Genomic DNA, 27,079 nt, shown 5'->3' with positions numbered 1-27,079 from the left:
AGGACTGCAATGGGGAACCACTGATAAGGAAGAGTGGGTCAGTTTTAACCCCTGTCCCTTTAAGAAACTGATTAGTTGTCAAGCTGATGCTCTGAGATTCCCCCCATCCCACTTACTCCCTCTCCAGCATTCTTGGCCCTGGCCTCACCATAGCCAGTCAGAATTGGCTGTGGCAGAGGAGATTTTAGGGGAACAATTCAAAGCAGTCCCATCTCCTGGAGACTGAGCATACACACACAGTGCTCCTGGCTCCTGCCATTGTGGGAAACGTGGGACAGACTCAAAGCCCAAGCTTGGCCACGCTGCCACTACTCAGCCAGGCTAGACCTAGATTTTAAAGCTGTAGGCAGGAATCCTGCTAATGCCCAAGAAAAACAAGCTGAAACTGCAAACATATATTTCTAGCTGAGGGGCTGTTTCTAGCCATAGCTAGTTCTCAATCCCTAGGCTTGCTGGAGTCACAAGTTCAAATCCTCAAAGGATTGACTCAGCTCTTCATCCTTCCAAGGTAGATAAACTGAATTCCGTGTAGTTTACTACATAAGCATCTTTTGATACAGACCTTAACCAAGGTCACATGGGCACAATCTACATGAAGATGGAAGATCCAGTGTTAGTTTTCATAAGGGCAGGGTAGGATGGGGTCTGCCCCAGTATCCTGGCCCAAAATCTCCTGTCCCCACACCACTGTGCTCTGGGCTGGCTTCCACATCCAGAGGTGGCTGCATTTCAGTGGTGTTATGTGTACGTTTATTTTGGTCGGAGCTTTTGAGAGAAAAGATGCAACAGAAGTGCAAAATATTATATTTTATTATCCTTCTTCAGCATTATAAAGGGCTGAGATACTTTTGATGAGATTCTAGAAAAAAAAAAAAGAAATAGTTGTCTCCCAAGATGAGAACTCTAATTCTAACTTTCAAGCCAGAGCCAATTTTCACAGCTGAGTTATAAGCCTCTGAAGAATAGGATTTATAACATAAATGCTGACAAAGGCTTAACTCCAGCAGCTTTAGCAGGGACCTATAAAAATCACTATCCTCAAAACCAGAGAAGCCAGATTAGCCAGAAGTTCATCAAAATCTGAAGCGTCACTGCATCAGTTTCTGAGGGGATGGCGTACACCTCTGTACATAAGGAATACGATTTCATTCTCTCTCCACAGGCTGCTTCCATATTATTTAGAGCCTCTCCCTCCCTGAAATCCTGTAAGCTTTTACACAGAGATACTTCAGGGAAAGCAGAAGGCCTGTTTCTTGCTTCAGAGACCATTCTAATTGCAGATTAAATACTGGGGGAGGGGGGAAGAGCAAATAGGGAAAAATGCTAAATTACATAAAAGCAAATCCTTGACACGGGGACAAAACCAAGAGTACTGCAATTAGATTTACAAACAATGGGCTGCAAAGCTTTTACAGTAATTAGAGCAGCAGTCTGCAGGATGTTTACAATTCTGTTATAGGGCCCAGGATCAGCTGCTGAGCCTCTCTAATTGGTTCACTGATCCTGATGGTTCACTTGATGGTTCATCTTCATTTCACGGGCTGCCAGGATCCCTGTTTGTTGCTGATAAATCAAGAAGTACTGGTGGATAGAGCAGATGGATTCAATTTCTCCCCAGTACTCTCTTGAGCACTTGGTGGGAATCTTTCCCTGCGGCTGTGCTTATGTTCTGGGAAGGAAGAGGCTACTTACCTGCCTCATCCCCAGTATCCCTATGTAATACTGGGCAGTTCTCTGCTCTGCTACTGATTTTTTGTATGAACCTGGGTAAATCACTCACTCTCTCTTTGCTTTGGTTTTTCAGCTCTAAAACTGGGGATAAGGGTACTTCCCTAACTCACAGAGTGTTGTGAAGGTAAATATATTACAGACTATGAGATGCTCAGAGAACAGGGGCCACATAAATACCTTAAATAGATATAATCTCCTTTTTTTTTTTAATTGTCAGTAATTCATTCAATTTGAAATGTACTTAAAATATGTCCATATGGTAAGTGCTGTACAAAGCCCATAGACATAGATAGTCCCTCCCTGCAATCCTATAGCCTAAAAAGACTGACGCAGCAGAGACAGGACTCACCATGAAATCCAGAGGAAGAAAGAGCTTCACGTGCAGTTCTGGTCTGAAAAGTGACTGGCATTGTGCTGTTCACCTTTTATTATCTCTTGATAAGTTTAATATCAAACAACTAAAAAGTTGGTCTTTCCAAGCCCTGCACGTACAATCTAGACCAGAGGTGGGCAAACTACGGCCTGCAGGTCACATCCGGCCCGTGGGACCGTCCTGCCCGGCCCTTGAGCTCCCAGCCAGGGAGGCTAGTCCCCAGCCCCTCCCCTGCTGCCTCAGCTCGCTGTGCCACCAGCGCTCTGGGCGGCGGGGCTGTGAGGTCCTGCTGGGCAGCGCGGCTGCGAGAACCGCCAGCCTGCCCTGGTGCTCTAGACTGTGCAGCAGGCTCCGGCTGGGCGGCGCAGCTGCCAGTTCTGGTGCTCTGAGCGGCATGGTAAGGGGGCAGGGAGGTTGGATAAGGGGCAGGGGGTCCTGGGGGGCAGTCAAGGGCCAGGGAGCAGTTGGATAGGTGTGGGAGTCCCGGAGGGCCTGTCAGGGGGTGGGCATGTGGATAGGGGTCGGGGCAGTCAGGGGACAGGGGGGTTGGATAGGCGGTGGGGTCCCGGGGGGCGGTTAGGAGCAAGGGTCCCGGGAGGGGGTGGTCAGGGGACAAGGAGCGGGGGTGGGGGGGTTGGATGGGTCCGGAGTTCTGAGGGGGCAGTTAGGGGGCAGGAAGTGGGAGGGAGTGGATAGGGGGTGGGGGCTGTAGTAAGAGAAGGCCCTGAAATATAAATTCTTGTATCAGAGGCCCAGTCTGAGATCTGAAGCCTGAACCAAAGTACTTCCAGGCAACGATAAGCAAAGCTGGGCTGTGAGCCAGAGGCAGGTCCCACTCACAGAAGTTTGCAAGAAAAGATTGTTAGAGGCACGTGCACACACACACATAAGTGCTAATGAGAGAAACTTGTGCCAAAATGGCGGCAAGACACTCCATAGACATAACAAGGAACAGGCAGGTGCATCTTAAAGACAGGGTCAAAAGGACAACATGGTGGATAGATTTGTTTGAACTATGATGAGTAATCTGTCCTGCAATGGTATAAAAGTAGGTCCCGGAGCGCATCTCTTTGTCCAGCCTAGGGGGCAGTGGAGTGTCCTGCCACTGACTGAGCTGTTTCCATTGCCAGGGAGCACAAATTCGTAGTATGCCCTGTAGAGTCTATTGGGAACTATTACTGTGCTTCGTTTGACAATAAACCTGGCTCGGGTTCCTTCGTACCTTACTAGAGTCTGTGGTTTTTGGGGGTTCTCTCGGGGTCTGCTGTGTTAGCTATCTGCGCAGAGCTGGGGCAGCACATAGAGGGAACACACACACAACCGACTGTTATCATCATCAAACAAGAGCGGAGCACCACACCGGTAGCTATCGACAACAGGGGCCAGGCTGTTTGGGGAGTCACAGCCTTCCCTACCCGGCCCTCCATACAGTTTCGGAACCCCGATGTGGGCCTCAGGCCAAAAAGTTTGCCCACCCCTGATCTAGACCCTGAAAGTCAAGCTGGGTTCTTTCCTCTTTAGGCATCATCAATCTCTTAATTGTTGCTTTCAGGTCAAATTATACTGTCTGTTGTACTTGACAATCCCACTATTATTAAATTATGCCCTCAGTGACACTTGTGAAACCTCACTGCAATCAGTAGGCCTGCACAGCTGTACCTGATTGGAACTCAGTAAACAATTCTGTTGATGATCTCAAGAAGGAATAGACTCTAGGCCCCTCTCAATAAGCTATGTGGACTCCACAATGCTAACAGCTATAAAAATATACTTTACTCACTAGAGTCAGCAGCTATGACTTTCCTCTGCAACACATCTCCTTTCTTCGTGTGTGCAAAGTGCCATATTTACAAAATAATTGATCAGAAGAGAATGACATTTGTTTACGGTGTTGCCAACTCTCAGGATTTTATTGTGACTCTCGGCATATTTGGAGTTTTTCTTAAAGCCCCAGCTCCTGGAATCATGTGTTTCATGAAAATCCTGACTTTCATTTAAAAAAAAAGTTTCCAGCCCCTGCGGTTGTGAAGAAAAGTTTTAAAAAGATGAACCCTAAAGCATCAAAAATCAGAAAGCAAATCGAAAGAAACCAGATTTTTAGTCTTATGATTTTTAGTCTCACTGTGATATTTTGACTCCTGATTTTTGAGCACATAAGGTTGGCAATAGTGTGCTGAGAACTCACAGCTTGCAGGAATCTCAGGAGAAGTGTGTTATTAAACACAGAAATGGGAATGGCGTCTTTGTAAATGGCACTGGGAGGTTGCTTTATGCATGCAGGGCTGCATTGCCCAGAGCAAGGAGATGGGAGTTCTACACCACCTGTAATTGTGACTGCACACTAAACTATCTTTGTGATTTTGTTATAAAGGCTAATCTCAGAACAAAGTAGCACAGTGTGAAAATGCAGTAGCTGAATATTGCGAGTCAGGCATGATGACACCTCTGAGCTTTATTACACCAGTAGAAATGAATTACAATAAAATGAGTTTATAAGATCACTGTGATGCTAGGTTGGAGCATGTCTCTGCAAGCGTGCCATACTGAATTTAATCCAATCTATAGCACTGTCAACTAAACAGTTGTGTTTATGATGGTAACCAATGCATGCTGTCTTTATCAATGACAGAGCTGTACATTCTCCACTTTAGTTCAGCTGGAATGGCATTTTATAGTTATATGAGATATAAATAAATATAAAATCAATTTTGGAATGCATTAGCACAACCACTCTTGATAGTTAGAATGGCCAGAATAATTTAGACCTCATTCAACACAAAATAATTTGATCAATTAATGGATTTATATCAGTGGCAATAGACTACATTATAAGAGACTCATACATACATTAAAGCCTTGTCTACACAAGTCAGCTTTCATCAACAAAACAGTGGAGGTGCACACACTGAAATGCTCCTCCCACCGATGTAACTCTCCTTTATGCTCACATAATAAAACCACTTTGACAAGAGGCGTAAGGCTTATGTCGGTTTAGTTAGGGCGATGCAGTGTCTCTGTAGACACTGCATTCCTTACATTGGTGGTTGGCAATCAATCTTGTCTATTTCATGGCTCCTGGCAAGAAAGCTGGCTCCTGGCTCCCCAGCCAGGCCTCCGCTCCTGGCTTGGGCTCCCCCCGGGAGACCTGCTGCACACCAGGATCCTGGCTTCCCGCTGAAAGCATGGCAGCCAACCAGACTCCCGGTGCAGATCATTCCCCTGGAGGCAAGATCAAAGCTTGGATGGGAGTGGGGAGGCGGGGGGACGCAGCTGGGCTCCCGGTGGGGAGCTGCACGGAGCAGAGAGCCCTGGCCCTCAGTGCCCCACACTGCCCCTCTTCAGTCGGTAGAGGTGCCTCTGGTGAGCACTACTGACCAGAGGAGGGTACTGTGAACATCAGCCATCACAGTAATTAATGCCGTGGCTGTAAGTCGACCTAACACAGGTCAATTTAAGATTGTAGTGTAGACATAGCCTTAGTGAGACACAAGGAGAAATTATAAGTTGCAACCAGAGTTTCATGAAGTCAGTTGACCCAAGCATGGGAGGTGCTGAGTGCTAAGGCATGATACATAGCAGTGATAGTAAGACACCAATATTCATTGACACACCTGGCTCAAAGCTCATCACATGAGTCAGTGTTACATAAGGTCAACAGCAGGGGTCAGTACCCACCGACCTCAGTGTCTGCTGTTGTATGTTCTCTTTACAAAAACCAAAAATGCTCTCAGCAAACAACAGCCACCCCAAACTAATTCAGCCAACTAATAAAAACACAAATAGAACCATCTCAGCATACAGATCAAGGTAGCTCAGCTTAAAGCCTTTGACAAAGGAGAGGACTGTTCTGCCTCTTTTTTAGCACCTTCCAATTACAACTATTCTCTCTCAAGCACACTGCATCAAGCCCTTACCATGCAAAGCGAGCTAGTGAAAGAGTCAGCTCAAATAGCAAACAACTTGACTAAAAAAAATAGCCCTGGAAGACCTAACAAATCCATGCTTAGGACTGTTAGGAAAATGCAACACACTTCACAATTCTTTAGAAGGATCAGTAGTTCAGAGAATCAGAGACAGAAAAGCTAAAATCTTTAGCACAAACATCTAACAAGCTTCTTGAGCCACAGATAATGTTACTGTCATGCACCGGAGTGAGCATACATTGACTTATTAAAATGAGCATCTTCTGGAAGACGCTGAACACCCTCCAATTCAATTGGGGTGTACAGCACCTTACAGAACCACACCCTTGCTGAACTGTTTTGGCAGGACACTGAAAGGGATAATGCCCCTGAATTTTCTGCCAAAGTAAATGGAAGTGTGCAGGGGAGGGAAGGGACACAATCAACATAAAAGGCTATATGATAACATTCGTTAACCCATAATTTACTGTTCGGAACAATTACCTCTGGGACAGAGAGAAGCTTGTAATATATACCCTATGACAGTGCTTCTCAAACCTTTTTTTTCGCAGACCACTCTAAAATTGCTGAGGGTCTCGGCAGACCACTTAATGATCTTTCCAAATGTTGTTGTTTGTACCGTTAGCTAACTATTGTGAAGCGTTTTGGATAAAAGAAAATCTTAATAATAAACAACTTTTTTTGGTTCTACAAATGAAAGCATACAACTCTTATTTTAATATCAGTAGTCTTATCTTTCTAATGCGATGGATGTGCCCTCTCTCCCCTGCCACGGCAGCCCTCGAGCTAGGGATGGGAAGGAGGGGGGGTCTCTCCCTCTTTCCCCCACTGCAGTAGCCACCGAGCTGGGGCTGGGAAGGAGGGCCATCTCTTTCCAGCAGCCGCAGCCCTGGAGCTGGGGAAAGCTGCCTCTTTCTCTGGCCACCACAGCCCTGCACATCCCAAATTCCCCCCACCCCCTCTTTCACCCTACTGCCCCCTCCCATCTACCCCCTATTCCCCTCAAGGCCACCACCTCACCTTACATGTGCGTCTTCTCCTGGGTCCAGGCACTTAATTAGTGGAGCCACACCTCCACGGCTCTACTAATTAGATGGATAGCCCTTTATTCTCTTGTGTGTGGCCACCCAGGTGCACACCTTAGAGGGAACTATCCACGGACCACCTGAATGGAGCTCACAGACCACACTTTGAGAACCTCTGCCCTACGATGTAAGAAATGGGTAACAGGTTTGCTTTGGAAAAATAATTGAGACATGGTTACAAGACATAATCAATGAACAAGTCTTTTCAGATGTCAGGAAGGACTTTTTAGTCTAGTAATAAGTAACTAGAACCATTATTATACACTCCTATAATTTGGTAACACTCTTAATGAGTCAAATTCATTATTCCTTACACACAAAGAGCTCCCACTGAAATTTTCTTCACCAGAGAATACCAGTGTTGGCCACATATCAGGACCTCAAATACTGCTTAAATAGGATTGACTACACGAGTAGACACATGCATCCACTGTTTACTATACAAAAACAGGCCCATCTTCCCCTCAGTGGAGATACAGTATGACAGTGTCACACTGTTCTAGAGGATGGTTCTAGAACTATCACCAAAATATCCTGGAGTTAATGCCTTCTCATTCCCAAATTCAGCGGTTTTATTAAAACTAGGCATACGAGCAAGAATCTCCCTTATTAAACAGCTAATCCTGCTTGTATCTCAAGAGACTTGCTGGAGTCCAAATAATTTCTCTATTCATTTATTGAATTCCAATAATGTAGATTCTGCCAGTATGTCCACAGCCACAATTCCAAAAACTGTTAGCCCTCTGGCAAAATAAAGCCCTTATATGAGCATTTCACCTTTGTTCTGTAGTGTCTGTGCTAACACTGCCAACGTCTGAGATAAAATGACGGATGATAACGTGGTAGTACTGAGAATCTATACTACTTTTCATTTGTTTGCTTATAGCTAAAAAAAAAAGTCACCAGTGGTGGCTGGGGGTGGGGGAGAATTGGTAGCATTTCCCTAAACTGTGTCTTTGCAAAAAGAAATTCTACTTACCTGAAAAAAAATGCATTTTTATTTTCCATGCACTAGTGCAGAGATGGGCAAACTACGGCCCGCGGGCCACATCCTGCCCATGGGACCGTCCTGCCTGGTCCCTGAGCTTCCGGCAGAGGAGGCTAGCCCCCGGCTCCTTCCCCACTGTCCCCCTCCCCCACAGCTACGCTGCTGCGTGGGCAGCATGGCTTGCGCCTGCCAACCTCCCAGGCTTTCCAATAAGCCTGTCCTGCCGCTCTGAGCGGCATGGTAAGGGGGTAGGGGGTTGGATAAGGGGCAGGAGGTCCCGGGAGGTAGTCAGGAGGTGGTTGGATGGGACAGAGGTTGGGGGGGGGGGCATGTGGTCAGGAGACAGGCAGCGGGTGAGGGGGGGGGTTGGATAGGGGATGAGGTCCTGGGGGTGGGGGGCAGTTAGGGATGGGGGTCCCAGGAGTGGGGGGGGAGTTGGATGGGTCGGGGGGCCTGTCAGGGAGTGGGAGTGTGGATAGGGGCCAGGGCAGTCGGGGGGACAGAGGGGTTGGATAGGGGGTGGGGTTCCGGGGGTGGGGCGGTTAGGGGCAGGGGGTCCCGGGAGGGGGCCGTCAGGGGACAAGGAGCGGGGGGGGTTGGATGGGTCAGGGGTTGGGAGGGGGCAGTCGGGGACGGGAAGTGGGAGAGGGCGGATAGGGGGCAGGGGCCAGGCTGTTTGCGGAGGCACAGCCTTCCCTACCTGGCCCTCCATACTGTTTCACAACCCCGATGTAGCCCTTGGGCCAAAACAGTTGCCCACCCCCGCACTAGTGGCTTGATCAGGCCTCAGCTCTGAGGCCTGGAAGCATTCACCCTTCAAAACATTGTGCCTTTCATAGGCACCTGTGAGGACCTGCTCCATTTAAACAACAGATGTAGTCAGTGCTTTTCCTCTACCACGGTACTGCTGGTGCATATGGCCCTGCCCCTCCCTAGATATGCCTCTTATAGTGCTCCGTTCCCTTTGCACTCCCAGCACCTGTACCTAATCATGGCTGATCCAGAATAGATAGGGAAGGGTTTCTTGGAACCTTTCCTCCACCCTCACTTGCACCCTATCTGTAGTGGCCAGAAATCAGTTCTGAACAGCAGAAAGGGGACTTTATACAGAGGCTATCAGATATAGAGTTACGTACAAGAACTCTTCTTAGTGAGGAACAGTAACAGTCTCCTATCCTCAGCCTATTCTTATTACAAAAATCGGTAATGTTTGCTTCATTCGCTGTGCACGATTCAGACATTAACACAAGAAGTAAACTCCTACCTGTTATTGCCCACAGCAACAAGAACAGAGTGCTGAGCCCAAATGCCATTCTACACCGGGCAGGCAGTGACAACCAGGCTTCTGGCCAGCTGTTTGGAGATGATATATGACCTTAGTGTAGGTTTCCTCTAATACTGTTTAGTACCTAGCAGGAGCCTTGAAGGGCTGTAATAGACAGCAGAGGAAGAAATAGGTCAGACGTTAGCATTTTAGACTGTCACAGCACAAGCAGAGAGGATAAATGTAGGCTTGACAATTACTTCCCCAGCATCTGTGTGATGGATGAAACAGGAGATTGGGCAAAATGAAGATAAAGAACAAATTACTTACCTGTAACTCTTGTGCTTTGAAGGTATAGAAATAGCCTACACTCTTGGGTTCCTGTATCTACAAAGCACCAGTAACCCCTCTATGCACTTATTGAACAAAGGGAGTTTATTTCTGCTCAAGTGGAAAGTGAAATGCAACCTTCACTGTGGAGCCATAAAAAACACCTTCAATATTAAAATTCCAGGCTTCAAAGATAAGTCTGTTAATTTATGGGACTTCTTGTGTGAGTAAGGCAAACAAGGGCCTCTTTGGGATTTTCAGGAAGAAAACATTTCTTCTCAGGACAGTCAAAGTTCCTCCAGGAATCCTAAGCAACTAACATATGGGTTTAATGGGGAAGAACTAATTCCAACATCCGATTTGAGAAGGAAAAACAAGTTTTATTTAGCTACAATCTACTATGCATACAAAGGATACGGAGGCATACCTCCTGAGGGAAGGGAGCTGAACCTTTCGCTTGAGTATAGCCCTTTCAGTACAGAGAATCACAGCTAGTTTCCTTTGATAGTCAGTGAGTGACTGGAGTTTGTTTCCCTTACAAGTCAGTCACTGAGCTGGTTACTGATTTGCCCCTTAAAACTTGGCCTTTTATATGGCAAGTGACTGGCCTGCTACAAAGCAAGGAGAAATACAGGAAGAAGAGAGCTGTTTTGACATGTTTGTTTTTTTTTACACAGGCTGATCTAAACAGGGTAGATATTGAAACCGCTCCAGATTCCAGATGGGCTTCATCTGCTCCACATGCAATCCATGTAGCCATGTAGCATCAATTCATTAGGAAAGGAAGACTCTCCAGGGTCCCTACAAACAATCTGCAGGTTTGGAGAAGGGCAAGGTTAAAGTAGAAAAATATTTTGCTGAGAATCTCAAGTCCCAAATGTGAAAAGCAATAAATTTGGCAAGCTGCCTGCAAAACTGTGGAAGGTTATTCGCTTTTCAGAAGCCCAACACTCATTTTAAAATACAGTTTGACATTTTTAAGCCTAATTCTACCAAACAAGCAATAAAATTTCTTTTTGAGAGACACACTATTACAGAGAATCCATGGCACCAAGCATCAAAACGGTTATCCTGATTTATTCAAATGACACAAAACCAAGGAAAGAACAACTATCTGTCACAAAACAACACTACTTTATGCTTTAAAGTGTTTTGATATTTGCAATTACAGCTCCCCATCCAAAAGAAATTCCTAGAAACAGGATGAAAATGTATTAATCCACTTCTTCTTCCCACTCTGACCACCCTTTGTTGGGCATCAACTATTAAACAAAAAAATCTTTATTTTAATCTAGCACTGCAAAAGCTTGTGCAAAGCTGGGGTGTTTGGGTTTTTGTCATTATTCAAATAGACTAAATTCAACACAAGTGTAGCTCCACATAGGGCAATGAAGTTACATTAGGAATTAATCTGGTTCAGTATGCTTAACTGAGAAGGAAAATAATGATACTTTGTTCTTAAGCAGCACCTTTTTCCAAAGGATCTCCAAACACTTACAAGCATTAATTAATTCTCATAAGACACCTGTAAGCTAAGCAAATATTATTAAATCCATTTTACATTTTAGGAGCTAGTGATAGTGACTCCTATTATTAAAGTTGCCAACCATTTCCCATTATAACCCCAAAGTTCAACTCCTTATAACTTTGTCAAACTTTAGCTACTGGGACTGAAACTCTCCATGTTTGCTCTCTGTTTCAGGTTTAATTTCTTTGGGATGTTTCAGCTGTTTTTGAGAATAAGATTAGGGAAAAACAGGAAGTTTTGCCAACCTTAACAATTTTTCCAATTTAAAAAAAACCCAGGGAGCTGGAAGGTGTCTTATGAGAATTAACTAATGCTTGTAAGTGTTTGGAGATCCTTTGGAAAAAGGTGCTGCTTAAGAATAAAGTATCATGCCCAGATGTTAGATTTTAGGATCAAGCTCCTAATAAGTTCTTTTGCACACGCGCAAATGGCAGTTTTCTGTGGCTTATGACTTGTCCAGTTCTGGATGGATTTTTACTGGCACAGAAAAAGATATCTCTCTGACTCTAGGAACCTATCCCTCTGGTTTGAAACAGAAGCTCGAAATCTGGCAGAGGGATAGGTTCCTAGAGTCAGAGAGATATCTTTTTCTGTGCCAGTAAAAATGTTCTTCACCCCTCACTGATTTCCTGAAGCAGTCCAACAAATCAGATGTGTCTCTTTAGGATGGACTGGACACATATGCTCCTCTGGCCTAGGGGAAGGTGCATTGGGCTGGGAATCAAAACATCGCAGGGTCAAGTTTCACTTCTTCTGACTGGCATTAATAATAAGGATTGTGAAGTATACAGAGTTATTAAGCAAGGCCTTATACCCTTGCCCCCAAAAGGAGGCAAGTATCAGTTCCTTCATTTAACAGGAGTAAGTAAGGGTTCCACAAGGTCATATCGGGCAGAACTGGGAATAGAATTCCGGTCTCTAATACAGAAGACCCAAGACTTAGCCACTTAGCTGCACTGCCTCTCATAAATAATATGCCAGTTCTATGATGGCTTCAAAATGGAGCTCCTCCTGTATACATAACCCATTGTTTCAGTGTACTATATTCCCCCTCTAGTGGCTGGTTCACAGAGGTTAACAGTTTGATGCTGATGCCAACTAATATAGATATTGCTTCAGCAAAAATTATTAATATATTTGCACTGTTGAATCTCTTGGGTTCAAACCCTACTCATGATGCCTGTGGAACAAGGGTTATTTATACGATAGAATTTGTATTTTTCTAGAAAATGAGGTTTTTATAAACCTACATTGTAAGTATGAAAGTAAGGTGTCAAAGATAAGCATTAAAAAGGCGACAAGCTTAATTTCACCCAACTTGCATATGCATTATGATACAGACTGTTTTTACCGTACAGGACACCTGACTCACTCAGTGCTTTTTTCTGATGACAGGTAACTATTTTTATTTACCTTCTATGTAACAAATCGCCAAAGCCTGCTCCCACTGAAGTCAATTGCAAAACTACCTTTGATGTCAATGGGAGCAATATCAGATCCAAAATGTGTATAATGCGAATATTAAGAGTACAGCCTTTTCTCCATTAAAAAAATAGAAAACCTCTTTAAAAATAATAATGACTTTAAATGTCTAAATAACTGGGCCCATGAACACTCTCCAGAGGGAGGCAGGGTGTAGCCATGGGGAAGGAGTCTGAGGTTAAGCAAGTTCTGCAGACATGTGCCACTAAAATGTAACTACTTTCTTTCACAGAAATGCCATGTACCCTCACACCTCTGATTTACCTCATGATATTACACTGTCTACATACAAGTGACATCAGACACACTACATCAGAGCTTGCTTACCTTGATGTAGATAAATCAATAAATGCATATATTTAAAAAAATGATGTGGATGAGAAGTCTGGTTTAAATCAACAAAGCCAGGGGATATGGTATTATAGCTGAATCTCTATCCTGCACTCACACATCACTGAGCCTTTTTATTTTCATAATGATGTGAACAGAGAAGATAATGCTGCCGGCATTAACTTTGAATTTTCTTGGCTTTCATCGGCTTAAGTCAGACCTGTAATCTTATTCACATTTCAGAGGAAGAACTGCTCAAAATGGACTGTATGCAAGTTTATATGACAGTGAAAATATATATTGCCTTACATTGAAAACCACTTTTTTTTTTCTGAGCTTTGCTTGAGCCAAATGGAATTCTGTATCTGGCAGCCCGAGACAAACATTTCCGCTTCATGATTTTTAACATGCTCAGCAGCGGGGCAGACCCCCAGCACCAGACTGTTCAGAGGACAAAAAACAACAACAACTCAATTTCCCCCAGAACCTTTCTCTGTATTTCAATCCTCCTGGGTTTTAACATAGACTAAAATCATTTTCCCTGTTAGAGAGAGAAAGGGACCAGCCAAGCAGTAACACATTCCCTGCACATAAAAGTTACCCCAGGGTTAGAACAATAAAAAATTGTACAGACTGGATTCCCTAGATCAGGGACTACATCTAAATCCTTGGTCTGCAGAGTGGTGAATATAGTATAAGGCAGCATATCCAGGCTGTATCTTCCTCTCATTGACATTATTGACAAAGCTCCCACTGGACTCAGTCAGGCCCATACAGGAAAGCTCAGAATCTTCAAATGTAGCTCACTGTTGGTACTGATGGTACTTGCATCAGCTGTGAGAACATTTCACCTTCAAGGTAAAATAATCAAAGACTGGAAAGAGTGTGTGGTTAGGATAGTCACAGAGCAGCTCTGGAGAACTGCAGACTGACCACCAGTGGAATGACAGGACTATGAATACCTTGCTCGTTAGCAACAACTTTACTCCTGGAGGAATTCTGAGCCAAAAAATTAAAAATTCTGCAGACAATATTTTAAAATTCTGCAAAATTCTGCAAAATTTGTCAAAACAACACAATATAATTGTGAAAAAAAAAAACACCCTACCCAGTTAAAAATACCCTATTACGTTGTACTGAAGGGTCACTTGTCTGTGTGATATGCCCAAACACTCATCACTGCTATCCAATGCAAGTAACACAGCTAAAGCAGAAAAGTAATGATTCATTTAAAGGGTCATTTTACTGTACAATACTTAAGCAGATATGATAGCTACCTGAATAACAAATGACTTTGTTATGATTCCTGGGCAGATACAGCGAACAGCAAAGGAATTCCTAACAATGAGACACTTAAAAAGGTTACACAGTACCATGAGCAGTTTACAATTAAAAAAATAAAATAAAAAAAAATCAATGAACGGTGTAATTGCCCTATTGAAAAATTAAAGTGCCATTATCAGTGTCAGAATTTACACCACACTGTGACACATATAGTGACTGGAAACAAGTCAAAATCATTCAGGATTGCTGCCACTTAAATTGCAATACAGATATCATTTGCATAGCACTTAGTGTATGCACATGCCAGAGTACTTCATGCAATGTGGTAAATATGAGCTGAACTCAATAAATGCATCAATAAAGACTCAAAGATGCCAAACATCTCAGCACTTTGAATCCTCACTTGGCATTAATCCTAGTCTTAGAAGGGAGGCACCTGAGGACAAAAACTGATGGATTGTTGTGATCAGCTGGGACTGTAATCAACAGATCTTTTGGTTTCCACACATTCTTGATTTTTATATGAAAATGGTATTTCCTATTAGTTCTCTGTACCATTGCCGAACATCCATTATGAAGGGGAATACAGTTGTCAATATCAAACTAAAGAGAAAAAAACAGGTTTCAAGGGATTGCTAATGGGACAGACAGCCTCAAAGATCTTGGTATGAATGCAGCTCATATTTGCAGTGCTGAAAGCCACGACTGTCTGATGGCTGATCAGTGGCCTCTGTGATGAGGCTGTATGGACATGGTCTCAGTCCAATTCCTAGTGGATGTGTCCTCATCATAAAAAGCAATCGCCACAACTGGCTGCCTCCCTCATCTTCGAGGCCAAAGTCTGAATGAGGGTGGAGAGTGAACTACCTTTCATATCAGAGATCTTGCAGGTCAGATTGGGACACATTGATGGGACAGGGCAAGGGAAGTTTGCACTGCTGCTCCCCATCCTGGGCATGAACAGAAAGTATCAGTCTCCAAGACTGATACCTTTCATGAGCACTGAAATAAAGAGAAAACATATATTATATGTTTATATAATTCACATTTATATATATATAAAAATCTGAATTAAGTTGTGTTTTAATAGATATATAAAATATATATAATATATTCATATATTGCATATATTATATATTAAAATACTACCTCTGATCAGATTAGCTCAGATTATTAATTTTAATAGTGTTTTAATATATGTATTTGATTAGTGTGTGTGTGTATATATATATATATATAAACACTACCTCTGATCAGATTAGTTTAGATTATTTTTGCACTTCTTTTGGTCTGCTTTTATATTGTCAAAATGGTTTACATGGTTTTTTATTAAATGCAAACAAAACTTCACTCTTAGGGACAAAGACTAAGTTGCAGCGAAGATCATATTTTTACAATCAAGTTTTAAGATCTTAAAAATAAAAACAAGTTACTCAATTATGCCAACTCTCATGATTTGATTACGAGTCTCATGATTTTTGCTATTTTTCTTAAAGTCCTAAAGTCAAGAGATCATGTGAGAATCTTAGCCTTCATTAAAAAAAGAAAGAAAAAAAGAAAAAGAAAGTTTCTAGTCCTCATGGTTGCGGAGAAAAGTTTGAAAACACACCCCCTAAAGACTCAAAATCTAGAAGGCAAATAAAAAGAACCCAATACTTAGTATCTTTTAAAAATAAAATCAGGGGATGAAATCCTGGTCCCATTCAACTTCAACAGGACAGGATTTCACCTATAATTTTTAAGCTAATGTCATGATTTTTGGAGCCCGACTCATTTGAACACTTAGGGCTGGCAATACTGTTATATAATGTCTAATTATGACCTAAAGAACACCTCAATGCTAATTGGCAAAGGGTTCACTGATCTGTAACAGTAACTATTGACAGGCCTTACAAACTCACCACATCTAACACATTGTTTTCAAAATACTTATCCAAAGAGGGTCAAGAAAAGTCTCTAATAAAAACTTACATTATCATACTAATCCTAATTGTTATGAGATGTATGGATGGATGTTATTTAAGGAGTTGTGTATATATACACACCGGAACATGTGTTTTAAAGTCTGAATCAAAGCAGGGATGTCAAGCAGGTTTTGACCAGACTAAGGATGTATATTCACCTGTGTGCCTCGGGTCATATGTAAAATAGGCATTGTAAGCCAACACAATGGGAAGACTGTTTGCACAACGTTAACATGAGGATGTGAAGGCATCATGGAGTCAGCACACCGACAAATAAACCATCCTGACTCTGGAGACAAAACAATGAACTGTGGGGGATATAAGGAGAATGCAAAAGAACACATCTTGATCCTTCACTGAGGAAACAAAGAGAACAGCGTTTTCTGCATTCATGAAAGGGGGATCCCCAGCCATGTTGGTTGGAGACGCTGGGAGATTGCTTTAGGTGACAGAAACTACTTCAGACAAAGGTTTATTCTGTTAATGTTAAGTTTAGACTCTAGGAACAGTGTTATACTTTTTGTTTTATATGTAATCATTTCTGTTTCCATTTCTATCCTTACTCACTATCTCTCAAATCTTAACCTTTGATAATAAACTGATGATTGTTTTCACTATAAATATATCTCAGTGCTGTGTTGTTATATTGGAGCTGATCCTCATTTGAATAATAGAAGCTGGTGTGTTCACTATTCCTCTGGGGACAGCTTACCTGGTAATTTCTGTGAGTGTCCAGACAGAGCATGTAGGGATTTGAGGATTGGGGTGCACCTATTGTTAACCAGCAAGGTAAAGTAAGATCTGGCAGAGCCCTGAGGAGACTGTTAGGGTGCAAGCTAACTGATTGGTGGTATCAGGGAGCTCACACCCAGTTCAGCCCAAGCAAAACTTCCTCTCACCAAAGGCAGGTGATAAGGTCACTCACAGTACTGGGCACACTGAGGAAGCATCATACCAACCAACTACTTATCTGCAACTTACTTTTTGACTGACACTTCATTACCTGTCAAGGCCAAAATGTTCAAAAGTGGTCACCGATTTTGGATGCCTGAGTTTGTGAGCACCCCATTTGAGACTCCTAGACCCTGATTTTCAGAAGCGCTGAGCACCCAGAAAATCAGAGGGCGAGTGCCCCAAAATTGAGGCATCTAAAAATCACTCACTTTAAAACATTTTAGCCAGAGAGATAGTGATCACAAAACCAAAAAGCAAACAGCTCTATTTTCTGGTTCAGTCTGCAGTGTCAGCAAGTTGAGAAAATTCTGGCTTTTACTTTAAAATTGTATTGGCAATAATACTACACACATTGATGTGGTTTACATATGAAACACTTTTCATTAAAATTTCAGTTTTACTGCAGAAGTTTTCTGGCAATTACCTCATTTTAAATATAACAGTGAGGTTACCCTTTTTATGAACATAAGATGTTTTATGTCATTTTTATTATTTGAGTACATGTCAGACAACATATAGCTTGCTCAACAAATATGAGAAGTCGCTTTTTGGTATTCAAGGCCATATGCACCTGTCAACTAATGAGTACTCCTAATTTTAGGGAATTGATATTTTTATATTAAGGGAGTGCACTGAAGGATTCATGTTGTAAAATACAGACTCTGAAGTTACGTAAGTACTTAAATATACATATTTATTATAGCCTTCAATGGCCAGTCACAGTGTGATTAGCTGAGACAGGCTCATGTGACTAAGTTTAGATTACGTCCTATTGCCCGCATAGCTGATTAATTATATTTGACGCTAAAAATATGGACCATCTAGCCCAGCGGTGGGCAAACTATGGCCCACGGGCCATATCCGGCCCATCAGACCTTTTAATTTGGCCCTGAAGCTCCCGCCGGGGAGCAGGGTCAGAGGTTTGCCCCGTTCCTGCGTTCCAGCTGGGGAGCAGGGTCAGGGGCTTGACCCGCTGTGCACATGCCGTGGCTCCCAGGAAGCAGCCGGTATGTCCCCACTCCAGCTCCTACACAAAAGGGCAGCCAGGGGGCTCTGCATGCTACCCCCACCCCAACCCCCGCCCCTGCAGCTCCCATTGGCCATGGTTCCCAGCCAATGGGAGCTGTAGGGGGCGGTGCCTGTGGACAGGGCAGCACACAGAGCCCCCTGGCCGTGCCTCTGCATAGGAGCTGGTGGGGACATGTCGCTGCTTCTGGGAGATGCTTGAAGTAAGTGCTGCCCAGAGCCTGCACCCCTGCCCCTCCTGCCCCCCAACCCTCTGCCCCAGCCCTGATCCCCCTCCCACCCTCAGAACCCCTTGATCCTTGCTTGGATCCACCTCCTGTACCCCTAAACTCCTCATCCCCAGCCCCACCCCACAGCCCACACCCCTTGTTGGAGCCCTCATCCCCCCTTACCCCAAAACCCCTGCCTCAGCCTGGAGCCCCCTCCTGTACCCTGAACTCCTCATTTCTGGCCCCACCCCAAAGCCCACACCCCCAGCAGGAGCCCTCACCCCCTCCCACACCCTTACCCCTGATTTTGTGAGCATTCAGGGCCCGCCATACAATTTCCATACCCAGATGTGGCCCTGAGGAAAAAAAGTTTGCCCACCCCTGATCTAGCTAATGATGGAGATTGAGTCAAATGATCTGGAGGAGAAAAGACTCAGTACAGGACTGCTTAGATATTGCAGGGCACTGTCAGCAAAAACAAAATCCTGTAACTTAGACGTGTATACTTATTCTATCCATAGTTCCTTGCAGCTGCTTTTAGACATGATTCCTGTCTCAGTGGGATTTCACACATACCTTTCGAGCTCTGAGTCTGAGTTTGTGTATGGACAGAGGGAGAGAGATTAGATACACTACCTTGGCAAAAAAGTTTATTTGCCCACTCAACCAGGGCAAGTATGTTTTGTTTCTCTTTGTTATAAGCAAGTAAAATATCACTATGATATTCATTATCGCCAGTTATCCTGGTAAAGGCTAGAGAAGTATATCTCATGCCTATGGTAGTAAATCTTCTGACAGTTTTTCAAAGCTAAGATGGACAGTATTCCCCATCATCCCAAATCTGGAACATGAAACACAGTGTGGAAAATGACAGGTTTCAGAGTAGCAGCCATGCAAGTCTGTATTCGAAAAAAGAAAAGGAGTACTTGTGGCACCTTAGAGACTAACAAATTCATTTGAGCATAAGCTTTCGTGAGCTACAGCCCACTTCATCGGAGTACTTGTGGCAGCTTAGAGACTAACAAATTTATTTGAGCATAAGCTTTTGTGAACTACAGCCCACTTCATCGGAGTACTTGTGGCACCTTAGAGACTAACAAATTTATTTGAGAATAAGCTTTTGTGAGTTACAGCTCACTTCATCGGATGCATCCAATGAAGTGGGCTGTAGCTTACGAAAGCTTATGCTCAGCTCACGAAAGCTTATGCTCAAATAAATTTATTAGTCTCTAAGGTGCCACAAATACTCCTTTTCTTTTAGTATGGAAAATGTTATATGCAACATGCTCCATGATCAGATTGCCTGAAAGAGTAAATCACATCATGTGCAGTTAATAGAGTGGTGGGCAATTGGCATGGAGCCTACTGGTCCTAGGACATTTTGCAGGCTGCAAAACTAAAAAGGCTGCAAAACTATAATAAACGTGGTCAAGTGGATAAGACAGAGGACATGAAGATATCCATGGTGACCAGGGCTTGATTGACAGGCCACACATAAAGCACCAGCCCCTACCAATAAGCAACACAGCATGGCAAAAGAAGATGTGCCCCACATGTAGATAATAAGCAGTTCCAGGAGTGGCCTCAGAGAGGTGGTAAAATACCAGTGGGTTTCGGGAGGTGCTGTAGAATGAACTGAAGATGAATTTGATTCCACTGGCACTGGTGCTGCTTGGCAGAAGGAGATGCATATCACAACAGCATTCTGATGGGCAAAATGGAGAATATGTGGGTGTTCAGAGGTTAGGCAAGGAAGCAGTTGATCCATACAGTCAATCAACTGGAGCAAAAACAACAGTCATATCATAAATAGCCACAGGCATGCAGGATTAACAAAAGTGTTTATATGAAGACAATGAAGCTTTAGGAAGAACTATCCACAGGTACAAATCACACAGCACCATAACCAGAGCTGGGTGCGCCCTTGGCAGTGATTAAAAAAGGAACTTTTTTTAAAATGCAAAACACAATTAACCTGTGGAACTCACTGCTACTTTATATAATTGGGGCAAAGAGTTTACTTGTGTTCAGAAGGGGATTAGACATTTGTAAAAATAACAGGAATATATGCCATAAAAATAGATAAGGAAACAAATTATCAAGGAATAAGTCAACCACTAACTGCCTCAGTTAAAGAAGGAACTTTCTGCATAGACATATTGTCTATTATGGGGGCTTTATACCTTCCTCTAAAGCATTTGGTACTGAACACTGTAGGACACAGGATATTGGACTGTTGTCCTGATCCAGTACGGCAATCCTTATGATCCTAATAAGGACAGACATGTAGTAACAATACCAAAACAATCAACCACACCACACCATGTAAAGTTACATACCTTCAGAAAATAACATTCTATAAGCAATGCTCAGGCAGCAAACATGCAATGGAACCATTAGCAATGCCCAGCATAACCAACAGCTGTGCCTGCCACATTATCCAAATGGATAGCTTCTCTCCCGTGATGAGAGAGGCCATGCATGATGAGAGCTCCACTGGATACATAGCAATATTAAGACACACAAAGTAGCACTGATAAAGTCACCAGTAGACATGGATCCCACACAGTTGATTAGGGAATCACACACAACCAACAGTGATAAGACAGAATTGCATCCAGGCATTTTCCCTGTGGAAATTAGGGCATCCAGTGGCTGTTGCTTTATTCACTGCTTGCGTGTCCAACACTCATTGTTGGGGGAGGGTGGGGAAGGATAAACTGCCAGGGCGCTTTCGAGAATACACCCTTGTTCCTTAGGTCATACCCCTTGTAGGATTGATCCTACACTCACTGAAGTCTGTGGCAAAGCTCCCATTGACTTTAATGGTGTAGAATTAGGGCCTTACTATGTCGTCCTTTCCTTTGCTCTCAGGGATAGCACATCACCCCAGGGCGTTGTGTGTATACTCTATTCCTCTCACTTACACCACCCCTTTCACACAATTTGCCCCATCTCCCATCCTTTGTGAGGTGTGTAGCTCTGCACACATTGTCTAAGATACTAAATTAATCTTTCCCTTTTTACAGGGAATATTGAGTATGAAAGATGACTGTGGTACAGGGTTAATAAGAGATTACAGTTGTCCTGAGGCAAGTCAAAAATTATGGAACATCCACTTGAATAGTCAACCCCACAAATGAAAAAGCTAATAAAAATGAATGGGCATTATGCAACCAAGAGGAATATATTTGTGCTACTATATATATATTTGTGCTAGTAGCTGAAAGCCTATGCTGTTGCACAGGTGTAATTCATAAAGTTGTGTGTAAAAAAGCCAAAAATGGCTGAGAACTTAAAACTGGACAGTAACAGACCATTGATCTCAGTGATGACTGAATCACGGCAATATTCTAAACAAAAAGAGTTGTCCTCTATGCTTGTAGCTACTTCCATTGATTAACACTGACTCTATAGACCTTCTAGGCTTTGGGGTTATTGTGTCTGCTGGCTGTGTTGATATGTATCTGGGGGGGTTGTGCTGGGAGATTTGTGTAGGTGGCATTTGGGCACATGGGTGTGGCAGCTGGGCCAGGTTATCCATCATCCGGGCAGTCTCTCATACAACCAATGAAATGGTTGCATGTAAATTAGCTGTAGAATAACACTTGTGATTGGTTAAATTACCTCTGATATCAAAGACAATAGTCTAGGATTCTGGGCACGCATAGATACATGCCTTACTGTAGCTGAAAAACGCACAGGGGTAATTCATAAAATCAAAATGGCTGAGAACTTAAAAGTTGGACAGTAAATGATAGTGAATCAGAGTGATGGTTCAGTCTGGTGATGCTCTGAACAAAAGCTGCTCTCAGCCGTGCTTGTAGTTGTTTCCATCACTTCACGCTGACTGTACAGACATCATAGGCTCCAGAGTGACACACAGAGTAACAATCCTGGATTTTTATTATACGGATTACAGTTATGCTGCTCAGGGTCAGGCCTCTTGTGCTAGATGCTGTACAAACAGAGATAGGACACAGTCCCTGTCCTGGAGAGCTTAATCCATAAATGGCTTGGATTGTGAATTCTTCAGGACAGGGACAGGGACTTTATCTAGATAGATAGGTGTGTGTTTGTGCGGCATCTAGTAGAAGAGACTTGGTCAGCACTACCGTAATATAAGTAATGCACACACACATGGATTGGGAGAAGAAGAAAAATAGGCTTATGTTGCATTTAATTTCCAACTCACCTTTTCATCTATAGGTTGTTGATTTAGACTGTACGCTCTTTGGGGCAGAAAAATGTTTTCTGTGTTTGTAAAGCACTTAGTATTTACACAGCACCCAAACTCTGCTAGGAATGGAATTATCGATAATGATTTTTCCTTAGATTGCAATGGGATAAAACTTTGCGCTTAGCAAATATGTAAGCGCTCACCATAAGGTAAATACATGTTTACAACAAAAGCATGCACTTCAGTAGCAAATTACTAATTTCCATAGGCTCTGTAACTGTAACATTTGCAATACTGAGATTTCTCAGCTCCATCACATCTGCATACTTCCAAAGCAACATTTGGAAGAGACTTTTCCATTTTTGACCCTTTTTAACCTAAGTGGAAATTGAAAAGAAATGCCCTCACTACAGCAGTGAATCCATATTAACTGTTTTTCTTCCTAGTCCAACAGGTGGTACACATTTGCCACATACATTATGGAAATAAAACATTACTAACACTGAGCAATTGCTATAGCATTTCCTTTATTTTTTCAAATGACCCTCACAGTCATATAATAAAACCACTTTGTCCAGTATTTCTTTACACATAGGCATTACATTGCTCTGTGCTAATTCAGCAAGAGGGGGGAGGTATTTTCCTAAGAGCAGAGAGTGAAAACATATTTGCTAAAGAGCATATATTTCCTTCCTTCCTTCCTTCCTTGATGCTGTGAGATGCACAAGTGCAGCCAATTAGTCTTGGTGTTCAAGATCTAGACCAGTAACATATTTGTGAAATTCTTGGAGGGTGCAAGACCATAAAATCACTTAAAGCTCTCAATCAGTGTAGACTGGTTGTCATAATCTATTTAACAAGTAATGCACATTTCCAGGCAATATATAGAGCAGGGGAGAACATCCATTCTCTGGCTGGGAAGTTATTGAATGTTTACAGCCAGAGGGGGATGGGGATGGGAAATTCCATAGTTTCCTAACCCTTTCAAATAAATAACCGATCTATGCAACAATTAGCTTGTGCAGCACGAGGTACTTATTGCACAGCACCAACGCAGACCCAAACAACACTGAACGCACCCGCTCCCAAGCTCAAACAAGTGCTAGCATCTACAGCATCCTTTGTTGTATCTATAACATAGCCATCTGCGAGGCATGCGTTGCACACAGGGTTAACTCGCTCTCCAGCACCTATAGGCTAGCGGGGCAGGTATGACGACCGTACCTGAGACTGCTGATGGAGATGCTGCTGCTGTCGCTTCCCCAGGGCCTGGCAGCATCCTTCGCTGCCCCATCCATGGAACGGAAGCCAAGCGGGAGGAGAGGCGTGTGCGCTGGAGCGGGAGGGGGGCAGCGGTAGCAAGGCACCAGGCCAAGATGCCTAATGTCTTCTTCCTGCGGCTGAATCCGGGAGCTGCTGCTGCCCGGATCCCCAACGCGGCGGCTGCAGGAGCAGGAGCGAGACAGCAAGGGCTGTTCCTCCGTTCTCCTTCCAGCAGCAGCTGCTGATGCTAACGCAGCAGCACCGCCCGGAGGCGCCCCCTAGCGCTTTATCCCAGCCCCGCGCCGGGCAGCCCGCTGCGGGGCGGGGGCGCGCGCTGGAGGTCGCACAGTCAGCCCAGCCTTTGCCGGGAGCCCAGAGCAGGGCAGGCGGGGCGCGGGGAGCAGAAGATGGAACCTGTCCCGGGCTCGCGCAGCAGCGTGTCACGCTCCCGCCCAGCCCGACCTCTGCAAAGAGCGGGTGGGCGTCTAGCCGTGGTGCACGGTTTGGGTGGGTGGGTCCACGGTGCAAGAAGCGGAGGGGCGGGAAGGGGGAGGGTCTCTGGGCGGGGGCGGAAGAAGGGTGTTTCACGCATTAAAGCAGATGTTTAAAAATAATGTCGGTAATAAGCAGCAGATATGGATGCAGATTCCCAGCTCCTCAAAGGTGGGGAGTTGGTCCCACCCAAGAGAAAGAGGGCAGCTATAAATCCCTCAAAGTCCTGGGTCTTCAGACCTGCTGGGATATTGATTCAGAGGCACCTCTGCTTAAAACTGCACTTAGGCTAACAGTCAGGTTGCACTTTTCCTCCAGGGAGCTCAACCCCCTTTCAAAAGTGAACAACTATTATTGTTCTTCCCATTTTACAGATGGGGACACTAAGGCACAGGGCAGTTCTATGGCATGACCAAGGCAAAGCTGGGAGTAGTACCCAGAAGTCTGGTTTCCCAGTCCCCTGCTCTATCTGAAAGACACAAAATGGAAGTGTCGGTGTGACAAAGATGGCTTTTAAAAGGTGCTTGCAAGCAACAGAGCTCAGTCTGCAGCAGACAACCATCAAAGCCAGTATGGGGTGAAAGGAAGGGAAACTGTCATGGTGATTATCCCCCATCTGCAAGCTGGGATCGGGTCCACAATCCCAGGGGTGGTGTGAGTAGAGGGGTGTCAACCCTGCAGATTTCAGTTCATGGAGAAGTGGAAGTGGAATGAACACTGTTGGTTTGCTGGGAAGCTTAAATACAAGGGACTCAAAGCTCAGGGGGACCCTTAGTTCTACATCCTCTTTCCCCACAGCAGCCCTAGCAATACCTCTTTACCACTGCTGCCTTCAAGGAGAACAGGGAGGCCTCCTCCCTGGGTCTTCAGGGTCTGGGAAGGAAGTGGGAGAGGGGTTAGTGGCTGTGTTCCTCCACATTGTATCTTCTGCTAGTGTCAGCCAGGCAGAACAATGTCTTCCTCCATGCCCAGGATTTTTTGGGGAGTAGACGAGAAAAAGGCCTGACCTCCCCTTGTTCCTATACACACACTCTCTCCCTCCCGCAATGCACTGCTACACTACACTATGCCCAGGGAGGGGATAACTAGAACATAGTTGTCAGGAATCCCCAGGGGTTCCCACAGTTTGCTTAGTGTAGCAACAACTACAAGAGGACATTGCCTTCCTCTCCTGCTGCCCTTTGACAGGTCCAGGGAAGATAGGTTTTTCAGGGGAAGGGGCAGAAAGCATCCTAGGCAGGTAGGGGAGGGGCAAGTCAGTGGCTCTGTCTGGTAACTGAAACTACAGTGGGAGGGAAAGGGGGAATGGGTCCCCATGTGAAATCCCTGTTTCGTACATGTAAAATCTCAATCTTAACACAGTATTAGTTATTTCACTGTCCAATAATGAACGTGGGGCAAAATGCGCTCTGGGAGCTGCCATCTGTAAAAGGCAGTATTGCCAACCTCAGGCATACAAAAGCCAGGAGCCAGTCCCCCTCCCTCCCAATTATTAGATTTTTAAAAAATACATGGGGGGGAGGGTCTTTTTGTTTGCCTTCAAGCCTTTCTCCACAATTACGAGGGCAAGAAACTTACTTATTCCTATTAAATGAAAGCTGAAATTCTCACAAATTAACATGACGCCAGAAGCTGGGGCTTTAAGAAAACCACCAGATAGCACAAGACTTGTGATAAAATTTGCAAGAGATGGCAACACTTTAAATTGTCACATCAAATAATTAATAGAACCAATAATATAGCAAATCTCATCCCAAAGCACTTCATAAACCATATATACACAACACCACTGAAATGCAGCTACTTTAGGGGAAAGCATGGCAGCCATCTGGCACATAGTATCCTGCAGAAAAGAGTTGTGGTAAGAGAAATCTTACCCAAGGACACTAGGGTAAACTTTGTTCACCAAAGCAGACAGGACTTTGGTTTTAAGGTCACATCCAGAGACGACATAGTAAACTGCTTGGAAGACACACACACATAGATAGCTAGATAATGTGCATATGCATACTTAAAAAGGATGAAGGTTCAAGCTGACGCTGGTGGGATTTGAATTTTTGCTTCTATGGAAGATGGAATGCAGAAACCAGAGGGTTAAATTTTAGTATTATAGAGTCTTTGCATTTAGTATTATATAATGATCAGCACCAATAATACTCTGGTCCCTGACAAGCTTCAACTTGGTTATTTTATCCCACATAGGATTATCATAAGAAGAGTTTTATCTTTCCACAGACTTGACTGGACACAGGTTCTGCAGCTGCAGATAAAATAGCAGGAAGCACATGCAGCAAAAATCTTAAGGTACTGAGCCTCTGAGTTTTAAGCCTGTAATAATGATTCAGATTTATGAATTTGGAATAAAAGTAATGGATCAGTCAGCATTTGACTGAAATTCTCAATATGGCTGTGGGGAAAGAGGGAGGTATTAGCCTAACTTTGCCACAGATTGAAAAAAAATGGACATGACCACCTGGAAAGGTGCCAGGGTGTCAAATCCAACATCTCCAGCTAAGCCTACCAGAACAAGAGATAGCTTGGGAGCCAGTTAGGATCCCACCTAACACAACATGGAGGTCACATATATTGCTGCCCGAGACTTTTGAGGACCAGTCTGTCAGTGTATGACTTCTAGCATGCACTTACAACCTCCCACACCCGGAAAGATGAACT

At 43.9% G+C, this 27,079-nt stretch overlaps 1 protein-coding gene across 5 annotated transcripts in view; it reads right to left on the bottom strand.

Annotated features, from left to right (window-relative positions):
* KIAA0319 (KIAA0319 ortholog) overlaps positions 1–24,421 on the bottom strand; it is an 82,156-nt gene extending 57,735 nt beyond the window's left edge. For 3 of the 5 annotated variants that reach the window (XM_048840004.2, XM_048840005.2, XM_048840006.2), the window contains exon 1: positions 23,876–24,421. In XM_048840004.2, the coding sequence (XP_048695961.2) occupies positions 23,876–23,945 (70 nt within the window). In that variant the 5' untranslated portion in view covers positions 23,946–24,421. Of the gene's footprint in view, positions 1–7,047; positions 7,186–9,364; positions 9,530–23,875 lie in introns of those variants that run through there. The other 2 variants (XM_048840007.2, XM_075125350.1) reach the window with 2 other exon arrangements.
* Between the last annotated feature and the right edge of the window lie 2,658 nt (positions 24,422–27,079).

This window comes from Caretta caretta, chromosome 2 (assembly GCF_965140235.1).
Source record: "Caretta caretta isolate rCarCar2 chromosome 2, rCarCar1.hap1, whole genome shotgun sequence".
NCBI classification, from domain to species: Eukaryota; Metazoa; Chordata; order Testudines; family Cheloniidae; genus Caretta; species Caretta caretta.
This window is presented reverse-complemented; position numbering and strand designations above follow the sequence as displayed.